At 38.4% G+C, this 18057-nt stretch overlaps 1 protein-coding gene across 1 annotated transcript in view; it reads left to right on the forward strand.

Annotated features, from left to right (window-relative positions):
* Positions 1-15757, forward strand: part of LOC108794476 (cadherin-10) — a gene marked incomplete at its 5' end in the record, with an annotated part of 115712 nt that extends 99955 nt beyond the window's left edge. Inside the window, 3 exons of the mRNA XM_018565523.1 lie at positions 4900-5008; positions 6334-6585; positions 14647-15757. Coding sequence (XP_018421025.1) covers positions 4900-5008; positions 6334-6585; positions 14647-15137 — 852 coding nt within the window. The remainder of the gene's footprint in view (positions 1-4899; positions 5009-6333; positions 6586-14646) is intronic.
* Positions 15758-18057: the final 2300 nt, after the last annotated feature.

Below are 18057 nucleotides of genomic sequence, written 5' to 3' on the forward strand. Positions count from 1 at the left end.
TATATATATATATATATATATACACATACACATTAGACAGCAAATTGCCACCAATAAGCAACCTCCCTGTCAGATTGTGAGATTTGAATAAGGATGAATAACATGCTTTGCAAACACATCACTCCTCGGCTTTCTGCCAGTGACATTTCTGCTAGGGCAGTTGTGTAAGGCCAGATTATAGCAGAAGAAATTGAGAAAGGAATCACAGGTATTGATTTTTTTGAAAGGGTAGTGGAAGTGACAGAAGGCTATGTCTTTCATTCTGTAACGTCTGTGGATAGAGCAGATGCACCTGATGTTTTTGCATGTGTTACTGGCACTACATTTGACAGCAAGATGCAGAGTTCATTTTCAACAGTCTTCATACTAAGCAGACTGCTTGTCACTTGCAAGCTTTTGCGCATATGCAAAAGAAATTTGCATGGAAACCTTTCATGAAATTTAATATAAAATGTCAAAGTAGCAATTTAGTTACAAACATTTGCAGATGCCATACCAATTACTATTCTAGGCATTTTGTTACGTCAGGTTTTGCATCCTATTTAAGTCGATAGGAATGGAAAACCCCAATTAAAGCAGGTCAACTGCAGGTAAGAAGGAGATCAGTTGCAGGTCCAATGCACCTGGCAATGAAATATGAAGCAGAGAATGAAAGCAGAAGCAAATAATAAAAAATTGATGTCAAACTGTTCATTTTGCATCACTAAATAATGTATAATAATAAAAATTGCCAGACCACCCACAGCAGATATTTCAATTTTTGATAGATAATAGGAGATTGAATCACTCTGCAGTATAATATACAGGTGAAACTCGAATAATTAGAATATCGTGCAAAAGTAATTGCAGTAAGTGCTGCAAAAGAGGCCCAAACCAACTACTGAGTACATATGCATGCTTGTACTTTTCAGAGGTCCGATATTGTTCTATGTACAATCTTTGTTTTATTGATTGCATGTAATAATCTACTTTTTTGAGGTTGTGGATTTGGGGTTCTTGGGGTTTTCATGAGCTGTAAGCCATAATCATCACAATTATGACAAATCACGGCTTGAACTATCTTGCTTTGCATGTAATGAGTCTATCTCATATATTAGTTTCACCTTTTAAGTTGCATTAGTGAAATAAATGAACTTTGCACAATATTCTAATTATTCGAGTTTCACCTGTATTTTGGTGGTTCTGGACGCAAACATTTCTAAGCTCAATTTTACTTGCTGAATACAATACCGGGGAGCAGCACTCTTACTTTATTTTCTATACATTTAGCATTTTACTAAATAAGGCAAAATTGTTTTAATTCAGGCTTGTGATTTTTATTATTTTTATTAAAAAAAATTTCCTTTTTTACATTTATTTAAATAATTTTTACTTTTGTTTATTTTTTTTTCTATTCTGCTCGCTACCTCTAACAGAATAGCTGAAACAAATGCCGCTCGGAGGCATTCGGCTATTCACTCAATGCCGTTCGGCCCCTATGAGAATAGCAGCGAGTGAGCTGCTCAGCCAATCCAGATGTTGGATCGGCCGAGTCAAACTCCTTCTGCACTTCGGCTCAGCCGAACATGCAGAGCATGTTTGGCTGACCGAAGTTAGCCAATCTAAGGCTGACTTTAGCCAATGTACAGCTGAAATCAGCTGTACAAGGCTGAAGAGTATAGCCAAATTCCATTTAGCTCACTTTACTTCGGCTCGGTTATTCACTCGGCTGCCTTCAGCAGCTTTGTGAATAACTCTTTTAGTGTTTCAGGTTTCATTTTTTTCAGGGTGATATAGTTTACGGAGGTAACAAGCAGAATAGCTGAGCCGAATGCCGCTCTGAGGCATTCGGCTATTCACTGACTGCTGTTTGGCCCCCATGAGAATAGGGACGAACGTCAGCGAGTGAGCTGCCGGAGCTCCCATTCACCCAATCCAGCTATTGGAACAGCTGAGTTGAACTCCTTCTGCACTTCGCTCAGCTGATTCACAGCTGATTTCAGCCGTACAGTGCTGAAGTGAAAAGCCGAACTGCGTTCAACTCACTTCATTTTGGCAGGGTTACTCACTCTGCTGCCTTCAGCAGCTTTGTGAATAACCACCTAAGTGTTGTGCAAAGATAATGCTGAAGTGCTGGCATCCATCAGAAACATTAAAGTGCAATGAAGGGTTAACCCTGCAGAAAAAAATGTCCACATTTTACAAACGAGGAGCAGCTACTGAAACATTAGTTGTTCTACAATGACAGTGCCAAAGCACCAAAATACACTACAAACACAGAAATGCAATGCAGGATTATCCCTGCAGAAAAATACTCCACAAATTTAGCAGCTGAGGAGCATAAACATTATCAGGGTTATTCACAAATGGGTAAAGAGTTTAGAGGAGGGGTGAACAATCTAGGCCAAAATAGCTAATTTGGAAATAGTCTCCTATTCACGTCACTTTCCAGTTCAGCGATGTTGTCCTAGATTGTTCACTTCTCCTGCCTTCTCAAAACCTTTTACCCCCTTTTGAAAATAACCCTGTAGGTGTGACATGTTGACAGTGCCAGAGCACTATAGTATAGTTGTAAAGAAAGCATGAGATGGTGACAGACATACAGCAGGGGTAGGGGATGGTTATAGTATGAGGCCAGCAGCAGTAACAAAAAAAGCTATTCATGGTGGCATGAGATGGTAATGGTGGCAGGCTAGCAAGGGTGCAAGGAGATATTTGGTCATTAACATCTGCTACAAGGATTTATGCGGATCCAGAACTGGTTTATTTTTTAATTCAGTCAACTGTGTCTGGAGAAAGATGGATTCTTTTTTTACAGTTGCAAAACCACCCTCTACAGTAAATGCCCATTCTGAAAGCATTACACAAATTCATTATAAATAACAACAAAACTGATGTTCCTGTAGAATCTCACTTCTACAGGAGAAACCACAAATTAAATGGCCCTTGTGTTATGGTGCTGAAGAAAATGTTAAATAACAAAAAGAAAATGCAGGATGCTGGAAAATTGCCTAAACAGAAACAAATATTTAGTTTTTCTAATTTATGATTTTCTTTCAACCATCATCCCAGCCACATCTCCACTTCAAAGGGACTTTTCAAAGACTCACACCCATCCCCACTTCCTGCTTGAGGCATTAAGTGTGATAGGATGGTTCCTCTATCCAACAGATACATTGATCCATATCTTTGTATCCTAATTGTTTTAGCACCCAATGCCATTCATGTGTGTCAAGTTGATAACATATGTATCTTTGTTGTTCCATTTATAAAATTTTACATTTATGCATTTTTTTTACTATCATTTCATATTGCCTAAAGAAGAAGCTAGCATCATTTCAAAGCTTGCACTACAATCTATTTAGTTAGCCAATAAATTGTATCACATTAAATCCAAACATTCATTTTTTAAGAAATTTAAAAAAAATTATTTTCTGCCAGTATGCAAAAATTACTGTACATGTACTTCTATGCACCATGTCCAGTAGACCCTACAAATTAGTTATTCTTTCATATAAAACTGAAGTCAGGATTAAGTAGAGAGTACTGTTTCCTAAAGCTAATCATACACTGGTAGATTTTTGGCCAACATTCTCCTTCAACATTCGATTTTGGAATTAAGGGATTTTCCTGAACGAAAACCACATTCACTGTTAGAATTTTGTTCAATCACAAAACATTTTCCAACATGCTCCTTCAAATTTTTTCGCCACTGCAATTGAAATAGATCATCAATCTGACTCTATCAACGATTAGAAAGTTGAATGAACGATCTGAAATCAATTTAGTTTGTTCAAAAATCTACTGGTGTATGGCCAGCTTAATTCCCTGCTTTACTAATTCTAGTTCACAGCAGGTAGACAGGCTTCCTTTGAGAATAGAGGCATATTCTTTACTACAAACTAAGTAGGAAATTATTTTCTTCTGCAGGACAAAAATATGTTGTTCTATACAGTGCGCCTAAAAAAAAGAGGACAGGTGAAAAGCTACTTCATGTTTATCAATAAATCTTTTGTCTTTTTCTGGATTTCTCTAATCTCCAGCAGGCACAAAAATAAACAAGCATGAATAAATAAATGACAATCAGGCAAATTAAAGGTCTCCTTCACCTGTTCATGTGTATAGAAATGTTTCTGGATTACAGTTTCATCAGAGGTGTGGATACTCCAGAGATATGCTTTGGAAATCCTTTGCCATATTTTTAAAATGCCATTTTGTGGCCATTTTTTATTTTCCTTATAACTATGCACAGACAACTGTATACATATTTTTACTAGTGGGCACTAATTATATTTAATCCACAGTTGGGTGAGTACACAACAAGGAAGATTAAATGGAACTATTATTATAGGAGGGGGATTCACACTTTACTACCCACAGGTTGACATGTATATTTCAAGGGGTACACATAGAAATAGGGAATACACTCACATATTATTGGTGGTGGGGTAAGAAAATATGAAGAATATAGTATAAGGAATTCAAATCTAAGAGATAGAGGAATAAATAGAAATACTCACGCACCGCACATATGGGGGATTCATTAATTACATTTGGACTTCCTTTCCCCCCCATGAATGTATGAATGTAGGTATGTACATGTATATTTGCACACAATACACTGGGTGGGGGATGCCACTATGAATTCTAATGCCTGAAGGGTGAAGAGCTCAGTTGTAATATACACAGATTGCTTGCAAAACACAGAGGCAGCCATTTCTATGAGGATATGAAGAGGAAACATACATTTCTGTGTTCATATACAGCAACTGCATATGCCTGCTTCAGGTAACTCGGTGTACATTGCTGGCATATGTTTTTTCTTAAATACCTCTGCAAAGGTGGAAATAGGCTTTAGAATCATTACTGCATGTGGTTTTATTTTTGCAAGACTTCTATGTTTTCCTTTTTTCCTTACAGTTAATACAAACAATAAGTGCAGTGGACAAAGATGAGCCTCCTGGTGGGCAAAAATTCTTTTACAGCTTAGCAGCTGTTAACCCAAACTTCACAGTCCAGGATAATGAAGGTATAGTGACTTTGGCAATGTACTCATCATTTTTATACTGAGTGAGGAAAATGTGTGCTTTGTGTATGGGCTAAAATTGCATTTGTACGAAGTTCCGGTATTCGGAGATTCAGATGTATCCAAATCTCTGAATAACATTACTAACAAATTTTAACTAATCCAAAAGAAATTATAATGAAAACAATGAATTCATTTGGATTAATTAATTTTATTTGGATATCATGATGCTATAGATTGGCCCTTCTGTTAAAGGTTGATATATAGCCAGTCTTTCGAAATAACAAATTGTATGTTATAATGAACAACCGACCATCCGAAATTGATTTGGCTTAACGAATAACTAATTTTGCTGAAATAACAAATCATTCTGTAAAATAAATCATTCTAATGTAATGAATATGACAAAACTAAGGGGGTTATGCACTTAGCTGCCAAAGTGCAGAAGGACTTCAACTCAGCGTATCCAACATCTGGATCGGCTGAGCCGCAACTCCAGCAGATAACTCGCTGCCGTTCGTCCCTATTCTCATAGGGGCCGAGTGGCAGTAAGTGAATAGCTGAATGCCTTCGGCTGCTGTACGTGCTATTGTGAATAGCCTGTACACCAACCCTTCAGTTCAACTGAACTGAAGGGCAGATGCAGCCAGTGAGCTGAAGTATCAGCCGAAGTTACGACTGGATCCCTCTTTAGTGAATAACCCCCTAAATTATTTACTTTACAAATAGAAATTAAATTAAACAAAACATTTTTTTGCCAGTGCAGATTTCTAATAAAGTCTATACTATACTACATCCAAGGTGAAATAATTGGTCAAAAAATGCCACATCATTGTATTGTATTTAAGTTGATCTAGTTAAGCTGAGTATTTCATTATAGCTGCCCCCAGCAAAAGCATCAGACACCCATAACTGTTTCAGCACCCCATAAAATTATCATTATAGATTACCAAATTTGTCTCAGACCAAGTAGACTGCAGATACAACTTTTTGTGCAGCTACATTTATTTAGTAGTTAAATAAATGTAAGGTTTTTACTGTGTGTGGCCCAATTAGGGTTCACATACACTTCCTGCCCCAGTAAAACACTACAACACAGAAATAAAGACCTGATATTGGCTTTAGCCTTCCCCCTACTCTACTAAAAAGTTTGTGTCTGTTTTTGGAGAAATACCCCACTGTCTGTCCCGTTACAGCATTGAACTAACAATTACCATCCTATGCAACACGTATACAATAAAAAATGAAATTAACTTTATTTGTATTTAAAGTTTAACTAGCATTGCATGTATGTATTTTTGCATTATTCTTTTTCTTTATTTATGCAGATAACACAGCTCGCATCTTAACAAGGAGGAATGGTTTTAACAGGCATGAACTAAACACATATCTTCTACCAGTGGTCATATCTGACAATGACTACCCAATCCAAAGCAGCACTGGGACATTAACTATAAAAGTATGCACATGTGACAGCAACGGAAACATGCAGTCCTGCAGTGCTGAGGCTTTACTTTTACCTGCTGGCCTGAGTACAGGAGCTTTAATCGCAATTCTGCTTTGCATCATTATACTTCTGCGTAAGTATCTTTTTGCTACTATGAAGTGTATTGCATTTACCTTATTAATGATATATTACTAAAGTACATATTATCTATTATCTAACAATTTCTGTTCTATAATGAACAATGAATAAACAAGTGTATTTGGAAGTTGGACATTAAAATCAACCAATATGAACAAACGGCAATTAAACCCTTCATCATTTAAGAGGAATAAGAATGATAAAAACAGCTTTATTCATAAAAGTAACATAAACACATGCTTACATACCTGGATTTATGCTCACAGTACTCCTATTATATTTACCAATGATGCATATACCACTATGTATGAGATAGATTCCTCATAAAAATAAATACCTAGAGAACACATTTGGGAGAGGCTACACAAATCTAACCAAGGAGGCTACACAAATCTAATCAGGAGAACCGAGGGGGTGCTGTACGGGCTATTCACAATAGCCCGTACAGCTCCCGATCACGGCCAAGCAGCTCAGTCGAGCGCCGAGCCGTGCTGAAAGCCGAAGCTGGCCGAGCGGCCTGCCATTGGCCGGCCGACAGCCTGCTTATTTGGACTTTACCTTGACTTCATTTTCTGTATGCTCATTCCAGATTACTATTAAAGATGTATTAAAGCAAAAGAGCCAGCATGACAGCCAAATGACTATCAATGGCAGCTTTTATATGTCTCTAATATATTATTGTGATGACAGCTTCCGGCAACACTAAACTCCCTACACCTTAAACCGCAATTAGTTCATTTTTAATAAAATAAATAGCCAAATTGTCAATTTTACCAATTTAAATCTGTCATCACGTGATGCCCCTAGTTCCTTCTCTACTGTCTAGATGATGTGGACACCCCCTATTGACTGTCCAGTGGTAGAGTCCTCTCAAACTTGAGAAGATGCAGCAACGTGGTTCATCCCCACGAGTAGACTGGCCAGTGCAGCCAAAAATCTCTGGATAACCAGTCTCCACACTTTAAAAGCAGCGCCAAAGAGGAAAATAGATAGTGGGAAAAGTAGGTTTTAAGGCTTTCTCTAAAAAGTCAGGCTGTGAATGGGTGGGAGGGGAGAGAGAAGGGGGGTGTATAAAATGTTACCCTTAGGTGGGCTGTAAATACAGTTTGCAATGAAGGTAATATTTACTAATGTATTTATTTAGTTCTAAAATCAATTTCAATTATAGTGGTTTGTTATGATTTAACATTATGGCTTTTATGTTGTATAAGAGTGCCTTTTGCATATCTAATCTTCATATCAGATGTTCTTTATGTTTACTGCTTTAAAATAAGGTATAGTAAATGATCAAAGAATAATTTAATGATATGGGTGATTATCATACATTCAATATCTTGTCAGGCAAACATACTACTTGAGAATAACTAGATATTTAACTTAAAAAGAATCAGCAATATCCATTCAGCTTTACAATTATAAGTTTGCTTATCTAAGGGCGCAGAAGGGTAAAGAATGAAACTAGAATTCTAAAGAATTAGCCCTTTGCATTTATGTATTTTTAATTCAACATAATTTAAAAAATATGGTATTTATAATGCCAAAGTCAGTAATAGGAATAAAGTGAGTCAGATTTGATGGAAAAGTGACGGTTTTGTTAAAGGTCTTTTTTATGTTTACGCGGTATTTGTCTCAGTGAGTAATTTTCTGAACATGTTCATGACAGATAAGTGTATTGCATGCAAGCAAACCTTTTCACATATAGTTTTTCACTATTAACATAACCCATGATCCTTCACCAAACATATTTTCATACTAGCCTCTTTTTCTGAATAATTTTAAAGTAGCCCTCCATCCAAAACTTTTTTCCCTGTCTATCTCATGGCAGCATATACATAGGTAAGTAGAAACCCCCTTACCTATGCAATGCAGTTGAAAAATAATAATTTAATGTAATTATTATTATTCTCTGTTATTATTCTCTGAAGGGCCAATGCGCACTTTGGAAAACCCCTTACACCCTAGGGAACACTGTTCAGCCCATTTGTACTACATGTACTACATGGGCAGCTAATGGACACATTATGTAAATAATTCCCTAAAAAAGAACATATTTAAATGACCAGTTTTAAATGATGGTAATGAATATGAATGTACCCGTAGTGGGTCAGGCATGTCAGCAAATAGCTTCTATGCATAGCAAATTATGAATTGCACCTAGCAGCACATTAAACCTAGTAGTGGTGTCTGGCATTATATTAACCTTAGACATTAGGATCCCGTTCAGGTAGCAGCCATATTTGGGCAGCTGCCTATTCTATAAGTTTAGAGCATGTGCAGTAGCACCATATTTGGTGTTGGCAGATGCCCATCCTTTTAGTTTGGAGCATGAGAAGTTGAGTCAGATTCATGTGATTGTGATCAGCCTATTTAATTGGCTTTTTGCATACAGGGGATGCTAGTTTTATAACTACATAGGCACTGTTATCTTTGGGGGCCTCCTTTGTGGATGCTAAGTGCTTCCAGATGAAAAGCTTGGATTATAAATGGTGCACAATTTCACAAAATATCATTGATGTCTGTAAATTTCAGGACTGACCAGCTAAGAGCACTATGGCACTGTCATCGTAGAGGCTTTAGCCTTATAAAACTAGGTAAGGGGGCAACATTGGTATGTTTTGCAGGTTGAAGATGTGAAGTCTGTGCATTGTCTGCTTGGCCCTGCTCAAACATAGGGAATTAAGGCAGAGGAGTGAAATATGCAGAGCAAGATCACCTGGGAGAAGGGAGCACCACAAACAGCAGATGCATTCAAGGTCCTGTTCCAGACAGCATTTGTCCAGATTTTGTCCAGCATTTGTCCACATTTCTCCCATCAATATTGGCCATATCTGAGGGATGGTTGTTGGACAAGTTTAAACAGGGCCATTCCTGGAATGTGACTCTGAGAATTGCTTTTCAGAAGCAGCAAAAGAGAAAGAGGCGAATAACAGTGAAACAAGCAATGAAAGATTTGTTAAAGGATTTCACCATGCAGTCCACAAGTGGTTCACCATGCCTACTGCCTCCTCAGATAGTGTCTTCAGGGCAGAATCAGACAGCATCATCTGGTCAAAACCAGACAAGAAGTCTGCTTCTGATGACTCCATACCTGAGAAGATGAAAGAGAGGGTGTGGGGGTCTTTGAGTTTGCTTTAAATACAGCCTTACGTAAGTGCAGAAGAACTCAGCCAGGTTATAGTGAGAGCATTATTCCTCATTTTCAAGAACTCCATAATGACTGGTAGGGTACCAAGTGACTGGCGGAAAGCTATGGTAGTACCAATATTCAAAAACAGTTCAAGATGCCAACCTGGAAACTACTGACCAGTCAATATAACATCAATGGTATGCAAACTGTTAGAGGGAATAATAAAGGACTTCTTAGGGGTCTATTCACTAAGCTGCCGAGGGCAGCTGTGTGAATGACCGATCTGAAGTGAAGTGAGCCGAACACTGTTCAGCTATTCACTTCAGACTGGTACGGCTGAAATCAGCTGTACATCGGCTTGCTTCGCGTGGCATCGGGTCGGCCGAACATGCTCAGCATGTTCGGCCGACCCAAAGTGCAGAAGGAGTTCGACTCAGCCGATCCAACATCTGGATCGGCTGAGCCGAGCCTCCGGCAGGCTTCTCACTGCTGTTCGGGCTATTCTTAAAGATGCCGAACAGCAGTGAGTGAATAGCCGAATGCCGCAGAGCGGCATTCAGCTCGGCTGTTCTGCTCGGTCCCTCAGAGGGACCGAGCAGAACAGAAAAATAGTGAAAAAAGTGAAAACAAGTAAATAGAAAACGATTGTGCGGAGCTAGCAGTGACAGCTAGCTCCACCCAATAGTTTCCTATTGTCCGGCGGCTCTGCTGCTGTAAAAAAAACGAAAAAAAAAACTCCCACTCCCGGCCGTCAAGGAGAGAAGCACTCATGTGTCTTTTTTTCTTTATTCTGAAACGAGGGGTCAGAATAAAAAAACAAAAAATAATTTTCCCATTGAAAAGCATTGAGAATTTTCCCATTGAAAAACAAAGACAAGAGTTCAACGCCTAAAACTGGTGGAGAAAAGACTAACCACAAGGGGCGTAGGGTCTTTTATTCAGTTAGAGCAGCTAATGTCTGGAACTCGCTGCCACAAGCAGTGGTATCAGCTGAGAGTATTGAATCATTGAAAATGCATTTAGATACCTTCCTCAGAGATCATAACATACAGGTATGGGTACTCTTAAAAACTAGATCACACAGGGACCCTGGTACAGACATACACATGCACAATCACACACAGACACACAAAGGTTGAACTTGATGGACCTGTGTCTATATTCAACCGCAAATACTATGTAACTATGTACTACTATGTAAGAAGAGAAAGTGCCTCATAAACAGTGCAGCTATTACAAACACTTTAAAAAGGAGATAACTGTTTTTCATTTAATACAGGACATTAGGGAACTGATCATGAAGGAATGGGCTAAGACAGACATAAAGATGCCCAGGCACAATAGAGCTACTGAGCTACAGTACATCCTCTAGAAACAAGCAAACATTATGGACACACCTTCTGCTTGTGGATGCTGTGTTGATTTGATTAGCCAGACATGTCATATTACCAGTCAAACATTTAGGTGTTGATTTACTAAAGGTAAATTGGCTGTTTACTTTGTAAAGGAATTTGCATTTTGCATGGGAAGTTTCCCTGTAGCTTGGTGAATGTGGTGAAGCTCTGGTGACTTCCATCATCCAATCGTTTGCAAGCACAAATACTGTTTTGTATAGTTTCCTTGCACATGATTGGGTATTCTTGGCAAAGTGGAAATTTACCACATTCACCAAGCTAAGAGAAACCTCCCCTGCAAAGTACAAATTCTATGCAAAGTGAATAGCCTATTAACTTTAGTAAATCAGCCTCAATGTCTCGACATACTAGGGACATTAACAGCAATGACTGACACTATCTGTGTCTATTCCATTATCAGTTCTTGTCTCAGTGGACATCATTGGATTTGCACCAGATAATCTGAATCAACCAGGACATGAAACAATGCTTTTGGTGGTGGACACTCAAAGAAAACCTGTTTCATTGCCACTCCCTGCCCCCTCCCTTTTTGATCACAGTTATGGCAGACACCTGTGGTATGATATGGGGAATGCACTGTCAGGGCAAGACAGCTTATAGTCTCTGGCTCTTAAGAGCAAATAATGTGGTTTTCAAATGTGCTTGAAAAAAGAGCAGCATTCTGCACCTTGAGAGCTTTCAAACATCTTATTCTAGGTCAGTTAGTTTAACTCAGGTTGGACAACAGGTAGGCTGCATCAAGAAGCAAAAGGGAACAAATACATCATGCTATGAGAGGTAGAACCAATAATTAAGTTGCTACAGAACTTAACAGAAGTGTAAATTCTGGGGGACCAGGCGAATGATAGACCCAAAAGTCTCTCAGTGGATAGTCCAAACTTCTGTCCAGAGGTGGAGGTGTTCTCTTATCTATGCAATGCCAAGTTGATCAAGTCCTATTCCAGATACCCTTGCCCCCAGGTGAAGGGGAGCAATGTGCTAATGGCTTAATTGAGATTCAGAACAAGAAATGCCTTCCCATCAGTGCCATTGATTGTGAAATTTATTTTCAGAGATAGAGTGTGCCAGGAGAAATAGTTAAAATTGGCTGTGATCCCATTCTGGAAGAAAAGGCCTTGGTTTTCACTCCTATTGAACCTCCATCATCAAATCCAGTGTTAATACCTTTACATCCAGACCTCATGAGTAGGGATGCACCAATAGCATTTTTCCAGACCTAGTATGAATACCGAGTTCCTCAAATACTCGCCAATACCAATTACCGTTACCTTTCTTTAGTGTCATCTGACATTTTTTCTAAAACAATGCAGATTAATGATTTTAGGATAGTGGTGGAGCACCAACCGCTGTGACCCTAGTAGTGCTGCCACTGACTCTAAACTGTAAAGGGACTACAAATCTCAGCAATACATTATAAAGCAATGCATAATACTATCAACTATAGAGTACTACAGATCCCAGCAATGCATTATACAGCAATGCAGAATGCCACCAACTATAGAGGACTACAAATACCAGCTATCAAACACACAACAATTCCAAATACCAATAGCAATAGAGGACTACAAATCCCAGAAATACATTATACAGCAATGCATAATATGAAGCTACATACTCCATTGCTCACCAGGACTGTGCGGCATCTCATGAGGCTGGGTGGGGTCTGACCAGGGTTATGTGGGGTCTGACAAAGGGTTGTAATGGCCTACTAGGGTCTTAGGAGGCTGTGTGGAGTTGGACCAGGGCTGAGCAGGGTCTAATCAGGGCTGTCTGCAGTCTCACTAGGGCTGTATGTGGTCTTAGGAGAATGTTTGGGGTCTCACCAGGGCTGTGTGCAGTCTTACCAAGGCTGTGCAGGGTCTCACTAGGGCTGTGCAGGGTCTCACCAGGGCTGTGTAGTTTGTCTGAAGGATGTTTGGGGTCTGTGTGCAGTCTCACCAGGGCTGTGCAAGTTCTCAGGAGGATGTTCAGTGTCTCACCAGGGCTGTGCAGTCTCACCAGGGCTGTGCGGGTCACACCACGGTGGTGCAGTCTTACCAGGGCTGTGTGCGGTCTCACCAGGGCTTCATGTGGGTCTCACCAGGGCTGCGTGTAGTCTTGTCGGGGCTGTGCGGACTCACCAGGGCTGCCTGTTGCATCTCACCAGGGCTGCGTTTTGGTCTCACCATGGCTACATTTAGGTCTCACTGGGGCTGTGTGTGGGTCTCACCAGGGCTTATTTTGGGTCTCACCAGACCTGCTTGGGGGTTTAACCAGGGCTGCATATTGGTCTCACCATGGCTACATTTGGGTCTCACTGAGGCTGCCTTTGGGTCTCACCAGGGCTGTGTGTGGCATCTCACCAGGGCTGTGTGTGGCATCTCACCAGAGCTGCCTTTAGGTCTCACCAGGGCTGCGTACAGGGTGTCACCAAATCTGTGTGTAGGGTCTCACCAGGGCTGTGTGTGGCATTTCACCAGGGTTGTACCGGTTGGTGTCATCAGGGCTGTATGGGCATGTTCAGATCTTTCCATGGCTGCATGCAGGCTTTGGGAAGGAGGAGACATGCATCCGTGTTCTGGGTACTGAGATGAAGAGATTTTCAGAAGACAGATCTCAGAAATAAATCCTTGGGATAGAACAAATCATTTATGACATTCTTTCCTAACAGATTGTTCTAATAATTGTGTTTTTTCCAAAGGTGTCTTCAGATTTTCATTTGAACCATGAGTTGGTTTTGCCTACATTCAAAGTTACAGAGATATAATGTAGTCAGTAATGTACTCTATTAACTTTATTTCTTCAGAGAAGTAGAATCAAATGGCATACAGGGATAAAGACTTGGTGCTATCTAAGGTGACAGCACAATTTAGAAGTAGCTTCACCACTGGGGATATTCTACAAATGATTCCCTGGAGACTATCTGTACAGTGGCAAAATGGTCACCTTGGAACGTGTTTATCTTGTGCTTGTAACTGTAAAGCACATGAAGTAAATATTTATTTCTGGAAACCCACTCAGTTTTGTTTGGCTAGTTTTTTCCCATGTGTATGCTGCCATGAGATAATCAGGAAATGGAAAATTGTTATAAAATACTTACTATTTGTTTATTTCCTGAGTTATCTCCATGGCAGCATATTTCCCACCCCAGAAGATATAGGCACAAGGACAGGGCAAGCTGGGCGGGACTTCAATGTAATGGTAAGGGGTCTTATGGGAGTTTGGGGTCAGAGCCTTACTCATGTGTATGCTGCCATGATGGTAAGTGAGGAAAGATAAATTCATGTAAGAATTTGACAACAATTTTCCATTTTCATTCCATTTTGTGGGCTACACACATCACTACTACTGCTGATACTACTACCACTACTAGTACTACCACCACCACTAATGCTGCTACTATTACTTCTACTACTTCTAGTAAGAAGAATTTATTAGTAGCAATACACCTATTTTATTTACCTTTGTATTGCTAGTGAATTTAGAATGTTATATTTTATTTGTGCTCTATTGACATATTTTTTCTTCTTTTCAGTTATTGTAGTGTTGTTTGCTGCCCTGAAAAAACAAAGAAAGAAAGAACCATTAGTCCTGTCTAAAGAGGACATTAGAGACAACATTGTAAGCTACAATGATGAAGGAGGCGGAGAAGAAGATACACAAGCCTTTGATATCGGTACACTCAGAAATCCTGGAGCCATTGAGGATAAGAAACACCGTAGAGATATTGTACCTGAAAATCTCTTGTTACCTAGGAGAACTGCTTCTGTGCCAGACAATACAGATGTTCGTGATTTCATTAACCAAAGGCTAAAAGAGCATGACAATGATCCTATTGCACCACCATATGATTCACTTGCAACATATGCATATGAAGGAAATGATTCTATAGCTGAATCTTTAAGTTCTTTAGAGTCTAGTACAACAGAAGGGGACCAAAACTATGAATACCTCAAGGAATGGGGTCCACGTTTCAACAAACTAGCTGAAATGTATGGCAGTGGGGAGAGTGATAAAGATTCTTAACTTTCACACTATGATCAATCTTTTTTATTTGAAGCTAAATGGAATAAATTTGCGGGCACTTGGAAATAATATTAACAATTTTAAAATACTTTTTTTCTGACACTTGGCACAGTGTTAAATAATAACAATAATACATTAAAAATGAAAAAAAAAACTTTATACCACATTCATTTATTTCATCTGTTTTTATTCAATGTAGAATATCACCCTAGAGAATGACTAATGTTAATTATAAGCCATGGATCAAATGCCATGGTTGCTATGTTGTATGTCAAATCCAATGATCACTTTGAAGACTTGAACAGAAGAATACTTCCTCGTACAAACTCATGTACACATTGCTTTTTGGGGTAATTTGGCTGCCTTTCCATTTGCAGCATCTACTTTTTTTATTATTTTTATTTTCTTCCAGAGGGAACCAGGAAATGATTTTTCTGATACATTTCTGATACATTATGTATATTACAATGTACAGAATATGTACATGTGGTGTTAGTGTGATGAAGCTGGTGAAGATATATGTTAGTAGAAGTTCATTTCATCATATAGTATCTTGCCAATGTTTTATATTTATATTTTTGTATTTATTTTTAAGAAATAAACCTGTTTTTACAACTTGATTAATGCCTATATAATTCAGATTACAAACTATAGACAGTAGGGGGATGCAAAACCTGCAATAGGATAGTAATAATAAAAATGTGTTAATAATTGAAGACAAAATTTAAAGATAGTAACATTTCATTTTTGCTGCACAACTGCACTTACATCTTAATCCCATGTAGATACTTCTCCTTAGATGTAGTGCCACATTTATTTTTTTCAGGTTTTTCTTTTTAACCTGATAATCCTGTAAATAACTTCCTGTCTCTGGGTGACCACATTTTGTCCTTTACAGTTTATGTGGAGGGAACCATGGTTGCCATTCAGGATTCATTTAAAACATGTCCACCTTTGTTTATCTCCTTAACATTAGGGCTGTTGGAGCTAGTAGTTTAACAAAAAAAATATGCTTGTTTTGCTATCTGTTAAGCTCTTATTGAGTTGAGCTCAAGAGGTATTTTCTGTACTTGCTGGACATATTCTTAGCCTGAAGAAATGAAACTAATGCAGTCACTTCATGTAATATCTGATAAGCTGAAATATATTTTACAGTTTGTTTTTGGGTCCAGTCATTAGCAACTTACATATTCTGGTTGCAACTCAAAAGGTATAAAGTTACACACAGCCAAGTACTAGCATTTTAAGATGGAGCCTGGCAGTAGCAAATGTTGTACTTAACTCACAAGAGGTGTGCCTAAAGTTTACAAAAACTATTTTATTAAATTGTATAACAGTGAAACACAGATTTGGTGGACCTGTAGTTTTTTTATACTAGCAAATAAAGCCCTTAATTCTTACAATAATGCACATCACAAGTAGTATTCTCCTTGTTGCAACTGACAGTGTTTACAATGACAAATGTGGGTTATATTCTGTATGTTTAAACTCTCGTAATATAAATGTAGCAGTGGGGCATCTAATATGTGTAAGTAATCATACATTCATCAACATGACTCTATTATTTGTAGCAGGTGCTGACTGCTTATTAAGTGAATAAATAAAAACCCACTCAAACAATACTAACCAATACTCCAAACTCTAAATCTGAGATCTGGAAGGTGGGATATACTAAAGAAAAACATACCTTTTGATTACACAAATGATTTTAAAACTTTATAGAATACTAATAAAATGTGAGATGTTGTGGATTTGATCAAACTAGCAATAACCATTAGTATATCACTCATGCACTTTGAGAAAGCCATTCAAGGCAAAAAATGGCAGGGCAATGTGGCACCTGACAGAGAGAACTTCTTATCTATTGTTGTGTTGGACTAATCAGCATTTGATCCTGTGTTTGGAGAAGTCCAACAGCAGCAGACCCTCAAATACCCACTATGGCTACAAGCAGTTAGAATTATCCTTATTTCTACAACACACAATACCAACATGGGACTAAGAACAGGCCAGTGCTGTCTATAACATAGGAATCGTGAAATTCAATGTATGCTCTGCTATTTAGCTGATCTTAATTGCCTTTGATTGATGCATATACTATAATCTTCAGGGAAGTTCTATTCCATTTCCCTGTATGTTACAGATTGTCTGAGACTCAATATAGTCATTTTAAATAATATTTACACATCACTAAGCAGACTATCTACAGCGTCTTTTAGTACCAGCTTTCACAGCCTAGCATCTTAATAGAATTTGAAAGATTCCATTTGGATGCTATTTTCAGTGTCCCCATGCCAATGTGAGTAATAATCTGAGTCTCCCTCATATAAAGCCATTAAAAGTTGGTTTACTCATTTCAATAAGTTTGATTCAGAGACATCGAACATGACTGTTTAGCTTGACTGACACTACTGGAATCCAACTTGAGTGTAAAGATAAGATGTTTCTTGGAGATATATTACTTAAAGCATTCAGTCACTTTAAGTATGGCTTCCTAGCACACATACTAATTTCCAGCATGGACTCGGTATAGGCAAGGGCTAGTAGATCATGTGTGTACCATGTTTTGCATTCCATACAGTTGTTGTCACAATTAGAAATGGACCTCACATGCATATAGTCACTAGTTTGTGAGTAATGAATCATTGAATCTGTTTTAGATCATCTGATTAAAGCTGCATAGTCTTGGACTTTGACTTATCTATTGATTGTGATCTACCTAATGGTCTACCAACACATTTACTTTCCTTTGAGACCATTGTGAGACTTCAGCTCTCACACAATGTAGCAAGTATACTCAGCTTAATCTCTTGTGTAGCTTTTTTGGTACAAGTTTACTGAGCAAAGACATTCTCTTATTTACTGGTCCATGTATAATATACAACTTGTTTTTACTGATATGTGATTAGATTATCAAATA

Source organism: Nanorana parkeri, unplaced genomic scaffold, assembly GCF_000935625.1.
Source record: "Nanorana parkeri isolate BGI_ZX_2015 unplaced genomic scaffold, ASM93562v1 scaffold855, whole genome shotgun sequence".
In the NCBI taxonomy this organism is placed as follows: Eukaryota; Metazoa; Chordata; class Amphibia; order Anura; family Dicroglossidae; genus Nanorana; species Nanorana parkeri.